Raw genomic sequence first — 16,251 nt, 5'->3', positions numbered from 1 at the left:
AGCTAACCTGCTATTAAATTATTTTTGATAGATTTAATACGTTCCTTATGAATTCTTTCCCCTTTTCTTTAATTGCATCAATTTATTGATCTGAAAAATAAACTAAGCATAATTAGTTTCTAATTACATGACTTATCACGGTGCCTAAGATGATTACCAAAGAATTCTGAAGATTAGAGTGGAGTGTCTACAAGGAAACTTGTATAGTAATTGAAATAAAAGCTAGGAGCCCCTATATATGTGATTAAAAACCTCTAAGCCATAGATGATAATGTAGGCCATGTTGTAGGTAAAGCCAAATCTCATTTGCACAACTCCAGTGGTTATATCAAATCACTCATTAAAAGTGATTTGCCACCATATCTGAATCTGCTATTGTCTAGTTTAATTCCTCAGATATAGTAGAAAATTTCATTTTTAATGTATGAACAAACATCTATCCATCCATTTTCTAACTGCTTCTTCCAAAATAGTAATGGCAAGCCAGAGCCTATCCCATAAAGCAACAGGTGCAAGGCAGGATACACCCTGGACAGGACACCAGTCCATTGTGGGGCAGGCAAACAGAATGCACACACTCACAACTAGGGACAATTTCTCATAAGTCTACCAACTGATATGTTTTGGACTGTGGGAGGAAAACAGAGTGCCCGGAAGAAAATCCATGCAAACACAGGAAGAACATACAAACCTCACAAAGATAGCCCCATACATCCAATATTGAACCCAGCGCCCTAGCTCTGAGGCAGCCATGATAACCACCGTGCCACTGTTGTTTGCTGGGCAAGGCTCCTGTATCCCCCCTGAAATTGGATTTACAGTAGCAGTTAGAAAATGGATGGATATTCAGAAAAGAGGTAATATGTTTTATAGCTGTGGTTTCTATATACAGTACATGGAAACCGCATACCCTGATGTTCTAGATGGTGATCCCATCTCCTAGATACCTCCCAACAGTACTTAAGAACACCAGAATAACACATTACACTTGAATACACAATGGTATATTCACAAAAAATGTTGTAAACAATGTGAACAAAACTAACATTCAGAAAAGAGTGCAATAGCCAATTAATAACTATGTATAAGTTATATATTACAAATGTTTTTTTTATTTTTTACACAATAGAAATACTCGATCTCATTGCATTTGAAGTCTGAAAAAACACTGAATGGAAAATTTTGGAGGAAACTCCAACATCTTCTGTGTTATTTAATTGAGGAAAAAGAGGGAGTGCGTAGTATTCAGAGTAGAGTGTTGATGGGAATGTTTTGTTCGTTTTTAGGCATTGTGTTCAGTTATAGCTGGCGCCCTGCATTTTCTCTTCCTGGCCAGTTTTGTGTGGATGTTACTGGAGGCCCTCCAGCTCTTCCTGCTGGTGAGAAGCCTGGCACAAGTGAAGGTCATCCACAAAGAGGGGCTGCATTCTGCTTACCTTTTGCTGATTGGGTACAGCATCCCTACTGTTGTAGTTGGTGTATCTGCTGGAGTGTTTCCTGAGGGCTATGGAAGTGGTCAAATGTAAGTGAAAAGAAAGATTGGAATTGTTTGCGAACGTACTTTAATGTCCACAATATAAATGAGATTAATGCTAATCTACACTAATTGACTAATGCTACAGTAGATCCTTTTTTATACAACTGAAATGCATTTCTAAATCCAAAACTTTTTGATAGAAGTTTATTATTATATATGATATTATTACTGTTATTATATATTAATTTGCTATTACTTCCTCATTATTTTAAATATTTCAATTATTTGCTCATTAATTTTAATTAGGCTTATATGCTCAGTTTAAGCAAGAGTTGTTTAATATCTTCTCTGGCTGTTGACTTCATTGTAGATTACAGACAGTTTTTTTTCATTTTTTACTATTATTCCTTAATTATAATTCCTTTACAAAGAATCCCAAAATGCTTTACATCTAGTAGTACTCATTTCATCCACCTGTTGCTTCACTGTGGCAGATGATGTGAGGCAGCAGTTATAAGTCACAATACACAACAGATCAGGCAGGGAAGTATGAAATTATTTTACCAACGCAATAACTGGGGAATATTAGGGCACTTTGAAACAGATTGTATAAATACAGAGCAAATTTATCCAGACCATGCTAGATAACACCTCTTCCCTTATGAAGTTTATCATGTGATTAATCAATCAGGATCTTGGTTTACTGTCTTATCTAAAGAATGGCCCCTCCTACAGTACAGTATCCCTGGTCACCATATTAGACCTTAGGTCTGGGAAGAGTGCTGCTTACTGGTCTACCAACACCACTTGCAGCTGCAACATGGATTTCCATGGTGGTTTCCAAATCTAGTACTGACCACTCCTAACCTTGTTTACATTTCAGAGATCTGACAAGATGAGACTACAAGGTGCTTATACTACTGCCTTTCAATAAGGACAATTATTTTTACTCTAGTAGATAATAAGAGAAACTCTGAAAAGGGTAAAATATTTATCAGCTGTAGTTCAGACATATGTTTCTTAGCACTGCTTTCCTGCTTTCCAAAATGAGTCTTAGACAAATGATTAATTTGTCAACTGATACTCATAAGCATGTGTTTGGAGTTCTCAGAGTTATGGAAATAAATAATTTTGCCTGAGACTGCAACAATACACTGCAGTGTAAAATCTATCTTTTTGTCTCACATAATACATAATAGTGCTAGAACTTACACATCTTACATACCTACTGTAGATAGTGTCTGAAATACAGCATGGGATTAGTGACATGAAGCTTAAAGGTTTTTTTGCCAGTTCACTGACAGGGCTGCAAGAAGTCACAATGCAGTTTGGCAAAGTTTTGAAATGAATTGGTTACTAAGAAGACCATATCTGAAGAACAAACAGGAACAATCAAAAGTAAGAAGATCGCTTTAGTAGCCATATACAATTTCTTGCATTAGGAATTTGTCCTTTCACATACCCCAGCTTGCTCTCCATAAGACACACAGGAAGAGAGAAAGAGGCTTGGGGTCAGAGCCAAGGGTCAGCCATTTATATAGCACCCCTGGAGCAGCTGGGGTTAAGGGCCTTGCTCAGGGGTCCAACAGAGTAGAATTCCTCTGCTGGCCGTGCGATTTGAACCGGCAACCTTCTAGCTACAGACAAAGATCCTTAGCAACGGTGCCACTGCTCTACCCCCAAAAAGCAGCATGAGCCAAGCAGGAGTGCAATAAAAAGGGCATTTTCTTATAATGCTCTACACCCATTTACAAGCTGTTTTTATACTTTAGAACATCTCTCATAGGTACCATAAAAATAATGTTCTGAGAAACATAATTTATGACAAATATTTACAGGGGGTGGACAAAATAAGTGAGAAACCAAACAATGTATGAATATTCATTAACTAATAATATGTTGGGCTGTCCTTTACCTTCAGAAAAGCTCCAGTCCTTATTGGAATACTGTTATTCAAGTTTCTAATGGGAAATTGGGACATTCTTCTAGAAGGAAAAAATCTTTAAGGGAGGTTCCTGAATATAATGTTTAGATCTGGTTATTAGGGGGACAATGGAAGGTATTTGACTTTGTCCTTGTGTTCATGAAACCACTTTTAAATCCATTTAGCAGTCGTGTATGGGGTTATTATCATCTCATTTTTCTTGAGGTAAAAATGTTTGCACTATAGGGTGGACCAGGTCACCTAAAATGGCTTTGTCTTTCTTGGCCATGACTCCCATGACAATTGCTGCCCATATCATAATAGATCCCACACTATGTTAAACAGTTAGGAACAGGCAGTATGGATTGAGGTCATTCTCTGGGTTTCTCCAAACATAAACCCATCCAGATATAGGAAAACATGTAAAAGACAACTCATCAAATCATATTACTTTTTTCCACTGCTCAGAAGTCTAGTTTTGTGCTCATACAACAGGCATTTGTCTAGGATACAAGCTGTTTCTGAAAGGCAGCCCTACCATAAATATCAGCTCTGTTAAGCTCACAACATACAGTACATTTTTATTGTGACTGGGTCAATCAGCCTATCACTGTTGGTGAGCTGTGGCTTGCAACCACTGTTCCTTTTTCTTAATGCTTTTCCCTTGTATGGAGAATGTTGTCATGATTTTTAACATTGACATTTGTCATTTACGTGAGTGATGCACCTGCAATTTGCAACTATATGACCTCTTTCAAAATCTTTAAGATTTCTGATGTTGCTTTGGAAACTCATATTAAAGTTATAAGGAAAACTGGTTCAGGGACGCCAAATATGTAATCATAGTGGCTCTCTGAAGGCACCAGTTCTGTAGGGTTTGGGCATTTACTGAGACAATTATTAATTGTAGCAGTAAATCACAAAGTTGATTCTTTTGATGGCTTTAGAATCCAACCATGCGACATAACTCAAACAACGCGCACACACAGGTACTAATACACGAGGATACATTTATTAATACATAGAATATCCATGTAAACCTAAGAGATCTTATCGAGAGGGTTATCAGAATACAAAAGGTATATATTCAATCAGTTACAAAGAGTTACATATATCAAGAGGACATACGTTCAGTATATCATTCATTAAGACCGTTTCGTAAATGAACTTGGTTATAACTTCTACATTAGATACTCAAACAAGTACATAACTCTTAGGAATTAAATTGATATCAACTGGTTTGGATAACAATTGAATTCTCGAGCTGTAATGCATTGAAGTTGAATACTCATCCAATTTCTGGGGATTCAGATCTCCTGCGGGCACAAAGAAACAGTTGCAGGCTGTTGCTGTCCAATCCGCGCTCTCTGGGTCCGTGCCAGGCTGTGCTGTGCGGCTTGCAACGGTGCGCTGCTGATGCTCACTGTTGGCTTTAACTAGCAAAGTTTGTGCACAGGAGAAAAGATGACTGTGGATCCCAGCAAGTCAGGAAGAGGACCGGTTCGTTCCTGATGAAGAGCTAGTTCTGAATAGTGATTCAGCTGTCCACAGTTCCGACCTGTTCACGAGGCCTGCTGCTGGTTACTCTCTGGCAACCTCCACTCTAGACTCTTAGAACAAAGGAAAGTTCTGGCACTCGGACACACTGGCCGTTCCGTGGTTGTCCGGGCTGAGTCTCAGGATGGTCAGGAGGCGCGCTGCGAGGATGTCCTGCCCTTGGGAGCCTTCTGCTCCTGGGCCGTCCTGCCCTGGAATTCTCCTTTGAATTCCCTTTAGAACAGTCCACAGAATTCTCCTGAATCTTCCCGAATCTCTCAGGCCCTCTGTGTTGCCTGTTTTTACCTGGAGGAACTTCAGCTTGTTGATTGGCTGAAAGTTCAATGGGCATCAGAGTCCCACGTGGGTTACTCGGCCCTACCAGTCCCTGATTGGTTGATCAAGGTGAGATATGAGTCACTTAGTCCTGACACTTAGTAATGCAGTCCAGATGTCCAACTGGCACTCCCTAGACAGATAGGCGCCAATGGATGACCATTGATCATGATAGCCAGGCTTAGCTAAGTGCATCCCCCTTTGGGAGCTGTCTTTTATCAAAGGAACCCTAAATCAGCCTGCATGGTTTCTCTGTGGCTGCACCACAGAGATGAACAGAGAAATGAGGCCTAATTTGGGAAAGCTCAGAAACACTTAATTCTGCCTTATTAATAAGCCTCACCGCTACAAAGTGTTGATTTCAAAGCGTTGGTCTTTTATAGAAGAAACACATTGCTGATTAGCAATGAAATTAGTATGTAGAACCCTTTTTAATTGTGATTTAACATCAAAATTATAATCCTTAATCCTTAATCCTTAATCCTTGGAAGCGGTGCAGTGGCTCTTTGGCTAAGGATTTGCGCCTGTGGGTGGAAGGTTGCCGGTTTGTATCCTGTGGCCAGCAGAAGAATCCTACTCCAGTGGGCCCTTGAACAAAGCCCTTAACCCTTAACAAAGCCCTAGGGGTGCTGTATAAATGGCTAATCCTGTGTTCTTACCCCAAGTTTCTCTCCCTGTCTTTTTGTCTCATGGAGAGCAAGTTTGGGTATGTGAAAAGACAAATTCCTAATACAAGAAATTGTATATGGCCAATAAAGTGATCTTGATCTCTTTTCTCGTTCCGGTGTTTCTACTTTGTCCACCCCGTGTTTAGGAATATTCTACATATACAGTGCACTCCAGAATTATTGGCACCCTTAGTAAACATGAGCAAAAAAGATAAATCTAACCTTTCAGTGAGGTAAAATTATTCCAAGGAAAATATATCCTTATAAAAAAATAAACATTGTTTCCTAAAAACACAATTATTGCATTTAGTGTCACAATTATTGCATTTAGTACTTTTTTGCACCCTTGTTTTGCCAAGATAACAGCACTGAGTCTTCTCTTATAATGCTGGAAGAGGTGGGAGAACACATTTAAAGGGATCTGAGACCATTCCTCCATACAGAATCTCTCCAGATCCTTCAGAGTCCTTGGTCCTTGCTTGTGGACTCTCCTCTTCAGCTCACCCCTCAGGTTTTCAATGGGGTTTAGGTCAGGGGACTGGGATGGCCACTGCAAATACTCGATTCTGTGGTCAGTGAACCATTTTTGTGTGGTTTTGGAGGTATGCTTTGGATCATTGCCCTGCTGGAAGACCCAGCCAAAATCCAGTCTTAGCCTCCTAGCAGAGGAAGACAGGTATTTGATGGAGTCCATGATGCCATGTATCTTAACAAGATTCCCAGGGCCTTTGGAAGAAAAACAGCCCCACAAAATCACAGATCCACCACCATACTTCACAGTGCATATTAGGTTGTTTTTTGCATGACCTTGACCTTTATGCCAAACCCACCTCTGGTGTTTGTTGCCAAAACGCTCTATTTTTGTCTCATCTGACCATAGAACCCGGTTCCAATCAAAGTTCCAGTGATGTTTAGCTAACTCCAGGCGCTTAAGTTTGTGGTTTGATGACAGCAGGGGCTTTCTTCTAGCAAGCCTTCCAAATAGTTTGTTGGCATGGAGGTAGTGTCTAATTGTATGATTGGATGATCGCTTAAGAGTTCCTAAAGACTCAGGTGTGCTTAAAAAGGTAAAATATTAATAGGAATATATGTAAATTCTATTTTGTTCATAGGAATTTCTAGGGATGCCAATAATTGTGCCAATAATTTTTGAGAAAAATGTTTATTTTTTATAAAGATTTTTTTTACTTTGAATAATTTTACCTCACTGAAAGGTTAGAACTTTCCAGAAAAATCCAGACATTTTACTAAATTACTAAAAATAAAAAAACAAAAAATAATTGAATGCATACAGTAAGAGTTAATACTTGCTAAGACCAACTTTGACAGCAATTACAGCTGTTAGTCTCTTGGCAAGTCTCTGTCAGAATTGCACATCTTGACACTGGAATGTTTGCCCATTCTTCTTGGCAAAATTGCTCAAGCTCTATCAAGTTAGATGGGGACTGTTTGTGAACAGCAATTTTTAAATCATTCCACAGATGCTCAATTGGATTGTGGTCTGGGCTTTGACTTGGCCGCTCCAGGACATGAACGTTTTTGCTTTTAAGCCACTCCAGTGTCGCCTTGATGTTTGTTTCGGGTCATTGTCCTGTTGGAAGATGAATCGTCATCCAAGTCCCAGTGCATTTGCGGATTGCAGCACATTTTCCTCCAGGATTTTTCCTTCTATCTTTATGAGTTTCTCAGTCCCTGCCACAGAGAAGCGCCCCCAAAGCATGATGCTGCCACCACCATGGTTCACTGTAGGGATGGTGTTCTCAGTGTGTTTACTGTGTTTGGCTTGCTTCAAACATAAAGTTCAGTTTTGGTCTCATCAGACCATAGAATCTTCCTCCAAATTATCGAGTCTCTCACATGCCTATGGGCAAATTCCAGCCAAGATGTGATCTGAGTTTTTTTCAACAAAGGCTTTCTTTTTGCCACCCTTCCATACAAGCCAGATTTATGAAGTGTGTGTGCTATTGTTGTCTCATGCACAGTTTCTCCCATCTCTGTCAAGGAGGACTGTAACTCCTTTAGAGTTGCTATAGGCTTCTTGGTGGCCTCCCTTACTGTGGCTTTTCTTGCCCAGACACTCAGTTTTGGAGGACAGCCAGTTCTGGGCAGATGCACAGTTGTTTAATATTTTCTCACCTTTTTAATGATGGACTTCGAGGTATATTCAATGCCTTGAAAATTTTCTTATATCCTTGCCCTGACAGGTATTTTTCAAGAACCTTGTCTTGGATCTGCTTGAAATGTTCCTTGGTCATTTCCTTAGAAATGCACTAAGTGGGGAATCTTCCAGACATAGGTGTATTTATTCTGAAATCATGTGAAAACACTACAACTGCACACATTTGGACTCTAGTCAAGTAACTATGGGAGAAGAGAGTTGGTTACTTCAGAGGTAATTTAGATGTGTCAAAGCAAGGGGGCGAATACTTATGCATTCTGTTTTTTATTTTTAATTAATTTAGTAAAATTTCTGGGTTTTTTTCACTTAGATGTTATAGAGTCCTTTGTGTTGATGTCAAAAATTCTCAGTTAAATAAATGAATGTCCCATGCTGTAACACAATAAAATGTGAAAAAGTCCAAGGGGGTGTAGACTTTCTACAAGCACTGTAAATATATATATAGGAAAATGGTACACAGTTTTATATGTCACATATGTTTTCTGCAAATACACAATAGGTGTCTGTCTCCCTGCTTCAGCATGCAAAGAGCAAATTAAAACCCTTTCAAACACAGACAGATCAAAGCTTACAACTAAGAGGAGAAACAGTAAAAATAGAAAGTAGGCTTTTAAACTCAGAGTGGCATACCATTCTTGACAATTCCCTCAAGGAAGCTTCATAAAGAATATCATAATAGCAAACTGAAAAATGTGTTCTGTGACTTTCAGAGCTATGAATACAAATAAAAATGTAAAACCTTTTGTTGCTATATTTCAGCTGCTGGCTGAAACAAGAAAATAACTTCAGGTGGACTTTTCTGGGCCCCGTGTGCTTTATTCTCACAGTAGGTAGTTCCCTTTATCTTTTTTCTTTGTATTCTGAAGCAAACAGAAAAATAAATATTTGTGGGGTGTACCATTGCAGATTCTTGTAAGTTTTTCAAGGATAATATGCAAACACCATGACAACTGCATCTACCTGTAATTCTATTACACAACTGATGAATTCTTGGTTTTCAAAAGGTAATACAGAAAGCTAGTTGATGTTGGTTTTCTTTACATCATGAGGTGCAGAGATGCTCCTATGGATAAGATCTTCACATAACTTTCACACGATCTTTCATTTAGTGAATGTTTTTTTAACTTTCTGTCTAAAAAAACTGAATGAGCACACTTCTAAAGCAAGGTAATGGCCTCATTCAAATTTGGTAAAAAATAGCTAAACATCTACAGTTAAATGTCTTTATATGCAAACTGTTGCACATTGGTGATGAAAAGAAAAACACAGAATACGGTTCTCAGCAACCCATTAAAGGAATGTTCTATAAAAGCACCGGTGAGCTTTTATAGTATGTGTAATTCAAGAAGAAAGTTTAGGCTTTCTTTTCAGTGCAAATAGTACCCTAGTTTCAGTTTGTAATAGCAAATATTTTCTCTATAATGAGTTAAAAAATTTGTATGTGTGATCTTGAAATATTACCAATTTTGACTTTGCTTTCCAAATATCATTAGAGGCACTGTAGCTGGTACAAAATTAGAAAATCATTACAACAAATATAAGATTTAATTAGCAATATGTACAGTACCTTATTTATGATGTTATCTCCTCTTACAGACATACATACATCACAGCACTTTTCACACTGCAGTAAAATCCAATCTTGTATATTTGCTTATCTGAGTTCCTGGAAGCTTGCACTATCTTTGAAGCCAATCTCTGTAGAGTATTCTAGGCATGTTCTGTGGACTCCCACTTCAGTGCATCCACTGGCCAGTCTCTATCCACCAGCCAAATGTGTGCATGCTTTATCTCCCATAAAGATAATGTGAGGTCTGTTGGCATATCTGAATATCAGAAGATCTTATTACTGTATGGATGCAGATCTCATATCTCATGGAGCAGTCAAGGAACATAAGAATGTGGAGTTGTATGCAACCATTGATCGTGATCTGCCTAGATCATGAATCCGCCACTTCTCTAATGGTTCTGTCTCATGGTGTTTGATGAATGATATTAAGTTTCTCAGTTCTTTGTTCTATTATTTAATTATATAATCTTCACAAAACACATGATCTTCCTAAACAACCTGTCACTCTTTATATCACTTACTATTTGGCAAGGGGTGCCACACTTTTACCAACAATTACTCCCCTGATACACCAGAAGTTAGTTTGTTGTTCTCTCTCTCACCGAGTCAGCTGATGGTAAATCTGGAGCTCTCATTCTCCCTCCTTCCAGATTGAAGCCTAGAAGCATATGCTTTTCTTCTTTGGTGTTCTTACTGTATATATCTCTTAATTAATCCAAAAAGAGTGGCAGTTTCCACACAGAATCTATTCCTTCCCTCTTGTGGAATTTCACTCCCTCTAAATTCTAATTATTAAAATCAGCCCAGGTTCTAATTTTTCCAGCCATTTTTCATCAACAAGTCTTCCAAAGCCACCACTCTCTACCTCACAATCCCATTCTAAATGTTGATGACACCAGGATAAATGGGCCTGTCTCTGGGAGTTTGCTAACAAGAGGAAAACCATATCACTATTTTGGCCAATAATGAAACCATATGGCAATGACCTATTTCCGTATAGATCTTCCTGTGGCTATAGACAGCTCATGGGCATGATAGCTAGCAAAAATATGTATGTGGCACCTGACATTTACATTTACATCCAAGAAACAGTTGTTTTAAGATACTGAGACTCTAAGGAGGTCTTGGACAAATCTCTAGGCAACATTCTTGAAACATTTAGCTTCCCTGCAGTATCAATATTAGTTTTCCAGTCTTACATTTGTCCTTTTGCTCTCCACTCAGACTGTTATCCAAAGAGTATTTTTTATATTCTCAACATGATAACTCAACATGATAATCTCAACATGATTGTCTGACTGCAGATAATCAACAAAATACAAAAAATGTGTTTTCTGTAGTGTAATTCACTGTAAGCTCCTCTTAATAAATGTAAGACTTAATATCTTTTGTAGTTTTTTTAATTTAAATTTACCTGTTTGTGGATTGCAATAAGCAAATTCATGTTTATCTATTGTTTCTAAATAATAAAGGATGAATTAATAATAATAAGACTGCAAATTGGCATACCTATATACATACAGATATGATTATATATGTATTTATCATTTCTGCAGATCAACTTGTTTTTGTTTTGTGCAATTATCTGGCATCTCAGATTAACTCTGGTTCACATGAAGAGTGACATCTCCAAAATTAAAGACACCAGGTAAGAGCAGCATTTCTTTCATGTTTTTCATATCTTTCATCTGTAGACAGCAGGCAAGATTCTTTTATCAATAAAACGTCCCACAGAAAATGACATGAGACATTTCCATCAAGGATAACCAATATTTTGTTGTATATTTTAAGCTTTACTGTTCAGTAAATACAGTACTTGAGAAATTAATACATACTGTACTATATAATCATTGAAAAGCAATTTTCAATTTAAGCAGTGAATAGTTGGGTTGTGTAAAAGAGTCATAGCTGGGTCTTATCAACTCAATCCCAATGTGTGTTTTCTGTTTCTCTGGCAGGATAATAGTTTTCAAATCTGTTACCCAATTTGTCATACTGGGCTGCAGCTGGATCTTGGGCTTCTTCCAAGGTTCCACTCTGCTATCGTATTTGTTTACTGTACTAAACTCGCAACAGGGGACTTTCATTTTCATTGTACACTGCCTGCTCAACAGAGAGGTAAGAGTCCTGTCTGTGTAATCTCATAGGCTTTACCTAACATGTCAGTAGTTTTATTTTAGTAAGGAGCTAAGAATGTAATACAATTACATATATCCATACACACTCAATTTGCTTTCATTTCATTCTGCATTTTAATTTTAAGATAAGCACCAATCTGTTGATATGGACTGGATTACACTATCTACTGTACATGCATACTAAAGTTAACCTATATTAGGAACAAGTAATAGTTCCTAATAGTTTATTCCATGCTGAAAAAAAGAAGAAAGAGAACACAACATTTCGGCCATGGAGCCTTCTTCAGGTGTGAGAGTGACAGGGCAGTAGGCAAAGGTAAAGTAGTGGGAGAACAAAGGTTGGGAGGGAGGAGGAGTGAGAGGTGGGAGCAGGGGACAGAAAGAGAGGCCAATCAAGAGGTGTGAAGTCAGAATGGGTGCAGAGAGGTGTGAAATGAAACTTCCAATGAATGGAGAAAATTTAAAAGAACAGTAGTCTGTCGTTAAGAGAAAAGAGAATGTGTGATCCTAGCTGCAGAATGATTTTGGTTTCGGTGGTCTTTCTGATGTACAGTACGAGTTCGGAAAATCCTCTTTGAGAACACAGAAGGAGAGATTAGAGAGATTAGAAATTCTTATTAAGTAGTTGTTAGGTACAGCGCCTTCCTAAAGTACTAAGAAACTGAAGTATAAACTGTGATTTTTAATATTAACTCTTATAATAATTTTTCATGAAAACAGCATGATGAATACATACTGTACAACACCTTTTCATTATGAATTATTAGGTATTTTATTAAAAATTAAGTCATTTCAGTTGTACTCTCTTTCATAAAATTAATAGTGATAAACCTCTTTATTATAAGTAAATACAATAAATACAACCAGTAGGTATTGTGATAATTGGCTGGTGGATGTATATGTGTTTGTTAGGTAATTAGAAACTCATAAATGAGCTATGAGCTTCATGAGAACCAGTCTTACTTAGACTTAAGTATATAGAGTTTACATGCAAAGATATATTTTTAATAAACTTTCTTGTTAAAAGCATACTATTTTAAAGCTTAAAGAATAGACATCCAGAGCATCAAAATCAACAATATGGAAAGTACCAAAGAAGTAATGAGGTAAAAACAGTCAAACCAGGTCAGCTGTTCATAAATCATCAGAGTTGTGAAGGAAAGCCCTTTAACAACTACAGTATAACTGAAACAAGTGAAGGTGTCAAAAAATCCACATAAGAAGCAGAATTATAGTTTTTACACCTGTCACCAGTACCGCGAGATACATTTATTAATATATAAATTGTGCAGAATCATATAACAGTCTGCTTGGATACAGGTGGCAGATCTTACTGTGAGGGTTATCAAAGTGCAAGGTACTGTATATACTGTAATCACAAAGAGATGCAAAACACAAAGAGATACAAAAAAGAATATGCTTCAGTTTACCGTTCGACTACACTATTGATAATCAGTCTACATTAGCAACTCAAAAGTATATACATTACTCATTGAAACATTGGGTTTACTTATCCAGATATGGATTTATACAGTATTTCCCAGCATGGGCACAAAGACCAGCTAGCGGTGTCCAATCTGTGTCCAATCGCTGCGGCATTTGATAGGCGTCGTCCTGGCATCCTCTGGCTCCCAGCCCACCAGTTGGGGTGCAGCTCGGAGTTGGACGAATTAGGAGGACAGATTTCTGCTGTGGCGATGTGCCAACAGTGTCTCTCTCAGGGACCTAATAGTAGTCCGGCGGACTAGTAGGAAGTCTCTATGCACAGAGGGTGACCGCGGGTCCGAGCAAGTCACTCTTTATGGGGAAGGAACTCGGTTTGCTTCCAGTGTAGCACTGTTGCTGAATAATAACTTATTTACGTTGTCAACAAGAGTCCAAACATATACTCCGGTGATCAAGCGAAGCATCCACATTGGTGTTGGTTAGCAATTTATGGATGGGCATTCCTTGAGCCGACACTTTGCTGAAACAAGGTTCCGCTCCCTATACAAACAGCACCGGCCATCACGTGATTGTCTCTGAGGGTGTGAAGCTGGAGAAGCAAAGTTTCTGAGCTGTGCAGTGTCTTTTAAACTAGGACCAAGACAGGTGGTGATTGGTTGAATGTTTAGCAGCCATTTCCGATCCACATGGGGTTACCACACCCTACAGGTTCCTGATTGGTTGGTCAAGGTAAGAGATGAGTCACAATGACCTCTGACATCTTGAACTGCAATCCAGATGTTTGCAAGAATCTCACAGTCAGATAGGTGCCAGGAATGACCATTGATCTGTCAAGGATGTCGGAAAGGATGAACCGTGGAGAGGCAGGAGAGCGGAAAAAGACTCATATGGGTAGCGGCAGAACGGGGGATTAGCCCGGGCTCAGCAGTTCAGGAGTCATATATAAACCAATGCCCTTAGGTAGCGGACGTGGGGAGACCTGGTGCTAGGCGGGTCTCAGGACATCTGAACGTCAATGCTGAGTGATGAAGAATCAGTGACCCGGAAATATATAGCCCCAAATCTGTCTCTCCCAGATAGCGATAATCTAATTGTCATGGTCCTGATCCCCATTCTACTGGTCTAGAAAAGTATGATGAGTATAATACATAATAAGTATGAATAATAATATGAAATAGTTCAGGTGGGTAGCTGTGTAAGCACTCTTAGGGTGCAAAGGAAAATGTAATAGGTTTATTCCATGCTGAAAAGAGAAGAAAGAAAACACAATGTTTTAGCTTTGGAGCCTTCGGGTGTGAGATTCAGCTGGAATGGAATAAACTTGTTCCTTAATAATAATATGTATGAAGCTGATATTTAATAATAATAATAATAATAATAATAATAATAATAATAATAATAATAATAATAATAATCAGCTATCAGTGGCGAGGAGAGCAGAGTCATGAAGCCAATTCATAGATGGGGATTATTAGGAGGCCATTATTGGTAAGGGCCGATGGGAAATTTAACCAGGATGCTGGGGTTACACACCTGCTCTTTTCGAGAAACACCCTGGGATTTTTAATGACCACGGAGAGCAGATATGACACACAGGTAGCAAAGTTACCTTAAAGATGCACACTGTAGGCATCTTCTCACGAGACACCAATAAATGTAGGGGTTTGTGCATTTACTGGGACAATTATTAATTGTAGCAGTAAGTCACAAAATGATTCTTTGATGGCTATTAGAAGACCAACCTTGCAGGATAACTCAAACAACCCACACACACACGGATACTATTTCATGAGAATACATTTATTAATGCATAAAATGTGCATATAAACATAACAGATCTTATCGTGAGGATAAGCAGAATACAAAAGGTATATATTCAGTCATGAAGAGTTACAAACCAAGAGGGACATACGTTCAGTATACCATTCATTTAGACCGTTACTTAAATGAACTTGGATTACAACTTCTACACTAGATACTCAAAAGCAAGTACCTCACTCATAGGAATTGAATTGATATCAACTGGTGTTGAGGTAACAATTGCATTCTTGAGCTGTAATGCAGAAGGTTGAATACTCATCCAATCTATGTGGATTCAGATCTCCCGCGGACACAAACAGCGGCAGGCTTGTTGCTTCCAATCGGCATTCTCTGGCCCAGTGCCAAGCAGTGGCTGGTGCGGCTGGTGGTGTGGGAGAAGGAGGGAGAGGTTTCTGCTGCGATGCGCTGCTGATGCTCTCTGAAGACTGGCTAGTTAGTTCTGGCTTTACTAGCGAGTTTGTACACAGGAGAAAAGTAACTGCAGGCCCAAGCAGGTCACACTCTTTAGAAAGGAAGAAGACCGGTTCATTCCTGATGTAGCGCTAGTTCTGAATACTGATTTTAGCTGTCCACAGTTCCGACCGTAGTTCACTTGTTGATCAGGTGAGCTTTCGCGGTGGGTTCACCAGGCTTGCTGCTGGGCTAACCTCGGGTGGATCCTTTGGTTACGCGCTGGCAACCTCCATTCTCGACTCTTAGAACAAAACTTAAGTCCTGGCACTTGGACACACTGGCTGTTACGTGATTGTCCGAGCTGAGTCTGAGAAAGTCCAGGAGGAGCCCTGAGGATATCCAGGAGGAGCCCTGAGTCTGAGAATGTCCAGGAGGCGCACTTCGGGGCTCTGTGCTGCCTGTTTTACCTAGAGGAACTACGGTTTCATTGGTTGAAAGTTCTGTGGGCATCCGAGATCCATGTGGGGTTACCCTGCCCTACCAGTTCCTGATGGGCTGATGATGAGTAACAATGCACTCTGACCTTAGGGTTGTAAACAACTTGGGATGACTCTTTCTTGCAATCTCCCAGACAGTAAGGAGGCAGAGATGACATTTTATAAGGGTTGCTGGAGAATCTCAGCATTGGGAGTTGTTCCTTATCAGGACACTCTATTGGCTAGAAAAACACCTTAAATGTGAACCAAATGGAATGGCCTCTCTG

The 16,251-nt window shown here is 39.0% G+C and overlaps 1 protein-coding gene across 1 annotated transcript in view; it reads left to right on the top strand.

Moving 5' to 3' along the window:
• The window catches only part of LOC102685736 (adhesion G protein-coupled receptor E1-like), a 35,660-nt gene that overhangs the window by 3,071 nt on the left and 16,338 nt on the right, over positions 1-16,251 (top strand). The window contains exons 5-8 of the mRNA XM_015349541.2: positions 1,287-1,522; positions 8,880-8,946; positions 11,247-11,338; positions 11,649-11,808. Coding sequence (XP_015205027.1) covers positions 1,287-1,522; positions 8,880-8,946; positions 11,247-11,338; positions 11,649-11,808 — 555 coding nt within the window. The remainder of the gene's footprint in view (positions 1-1,286; positions 1,523-8,879; positions 8,947-11,246; positions 11,339-11,648; positions 11,809-16,251) is intronic.

Source organism: Lepisosteus oculatus, chromosome 11 (genome assembly GCF_040954835.1).
Source record: "Lepisosteus oculatus isolate fLepOcu1 chromosome 11, fLepOcu1.hap2, whole genome shotgun sequence".
NCBI lineage: Eukaryota > Metazoa > Chordata > Actinopteri > Semionotiformes > Lepisosteidae > Lepisosteus > Lepisosteus oculatus.
This window is presented reverse-complemented; position numbering and strand designations above follow the sequence as displayed.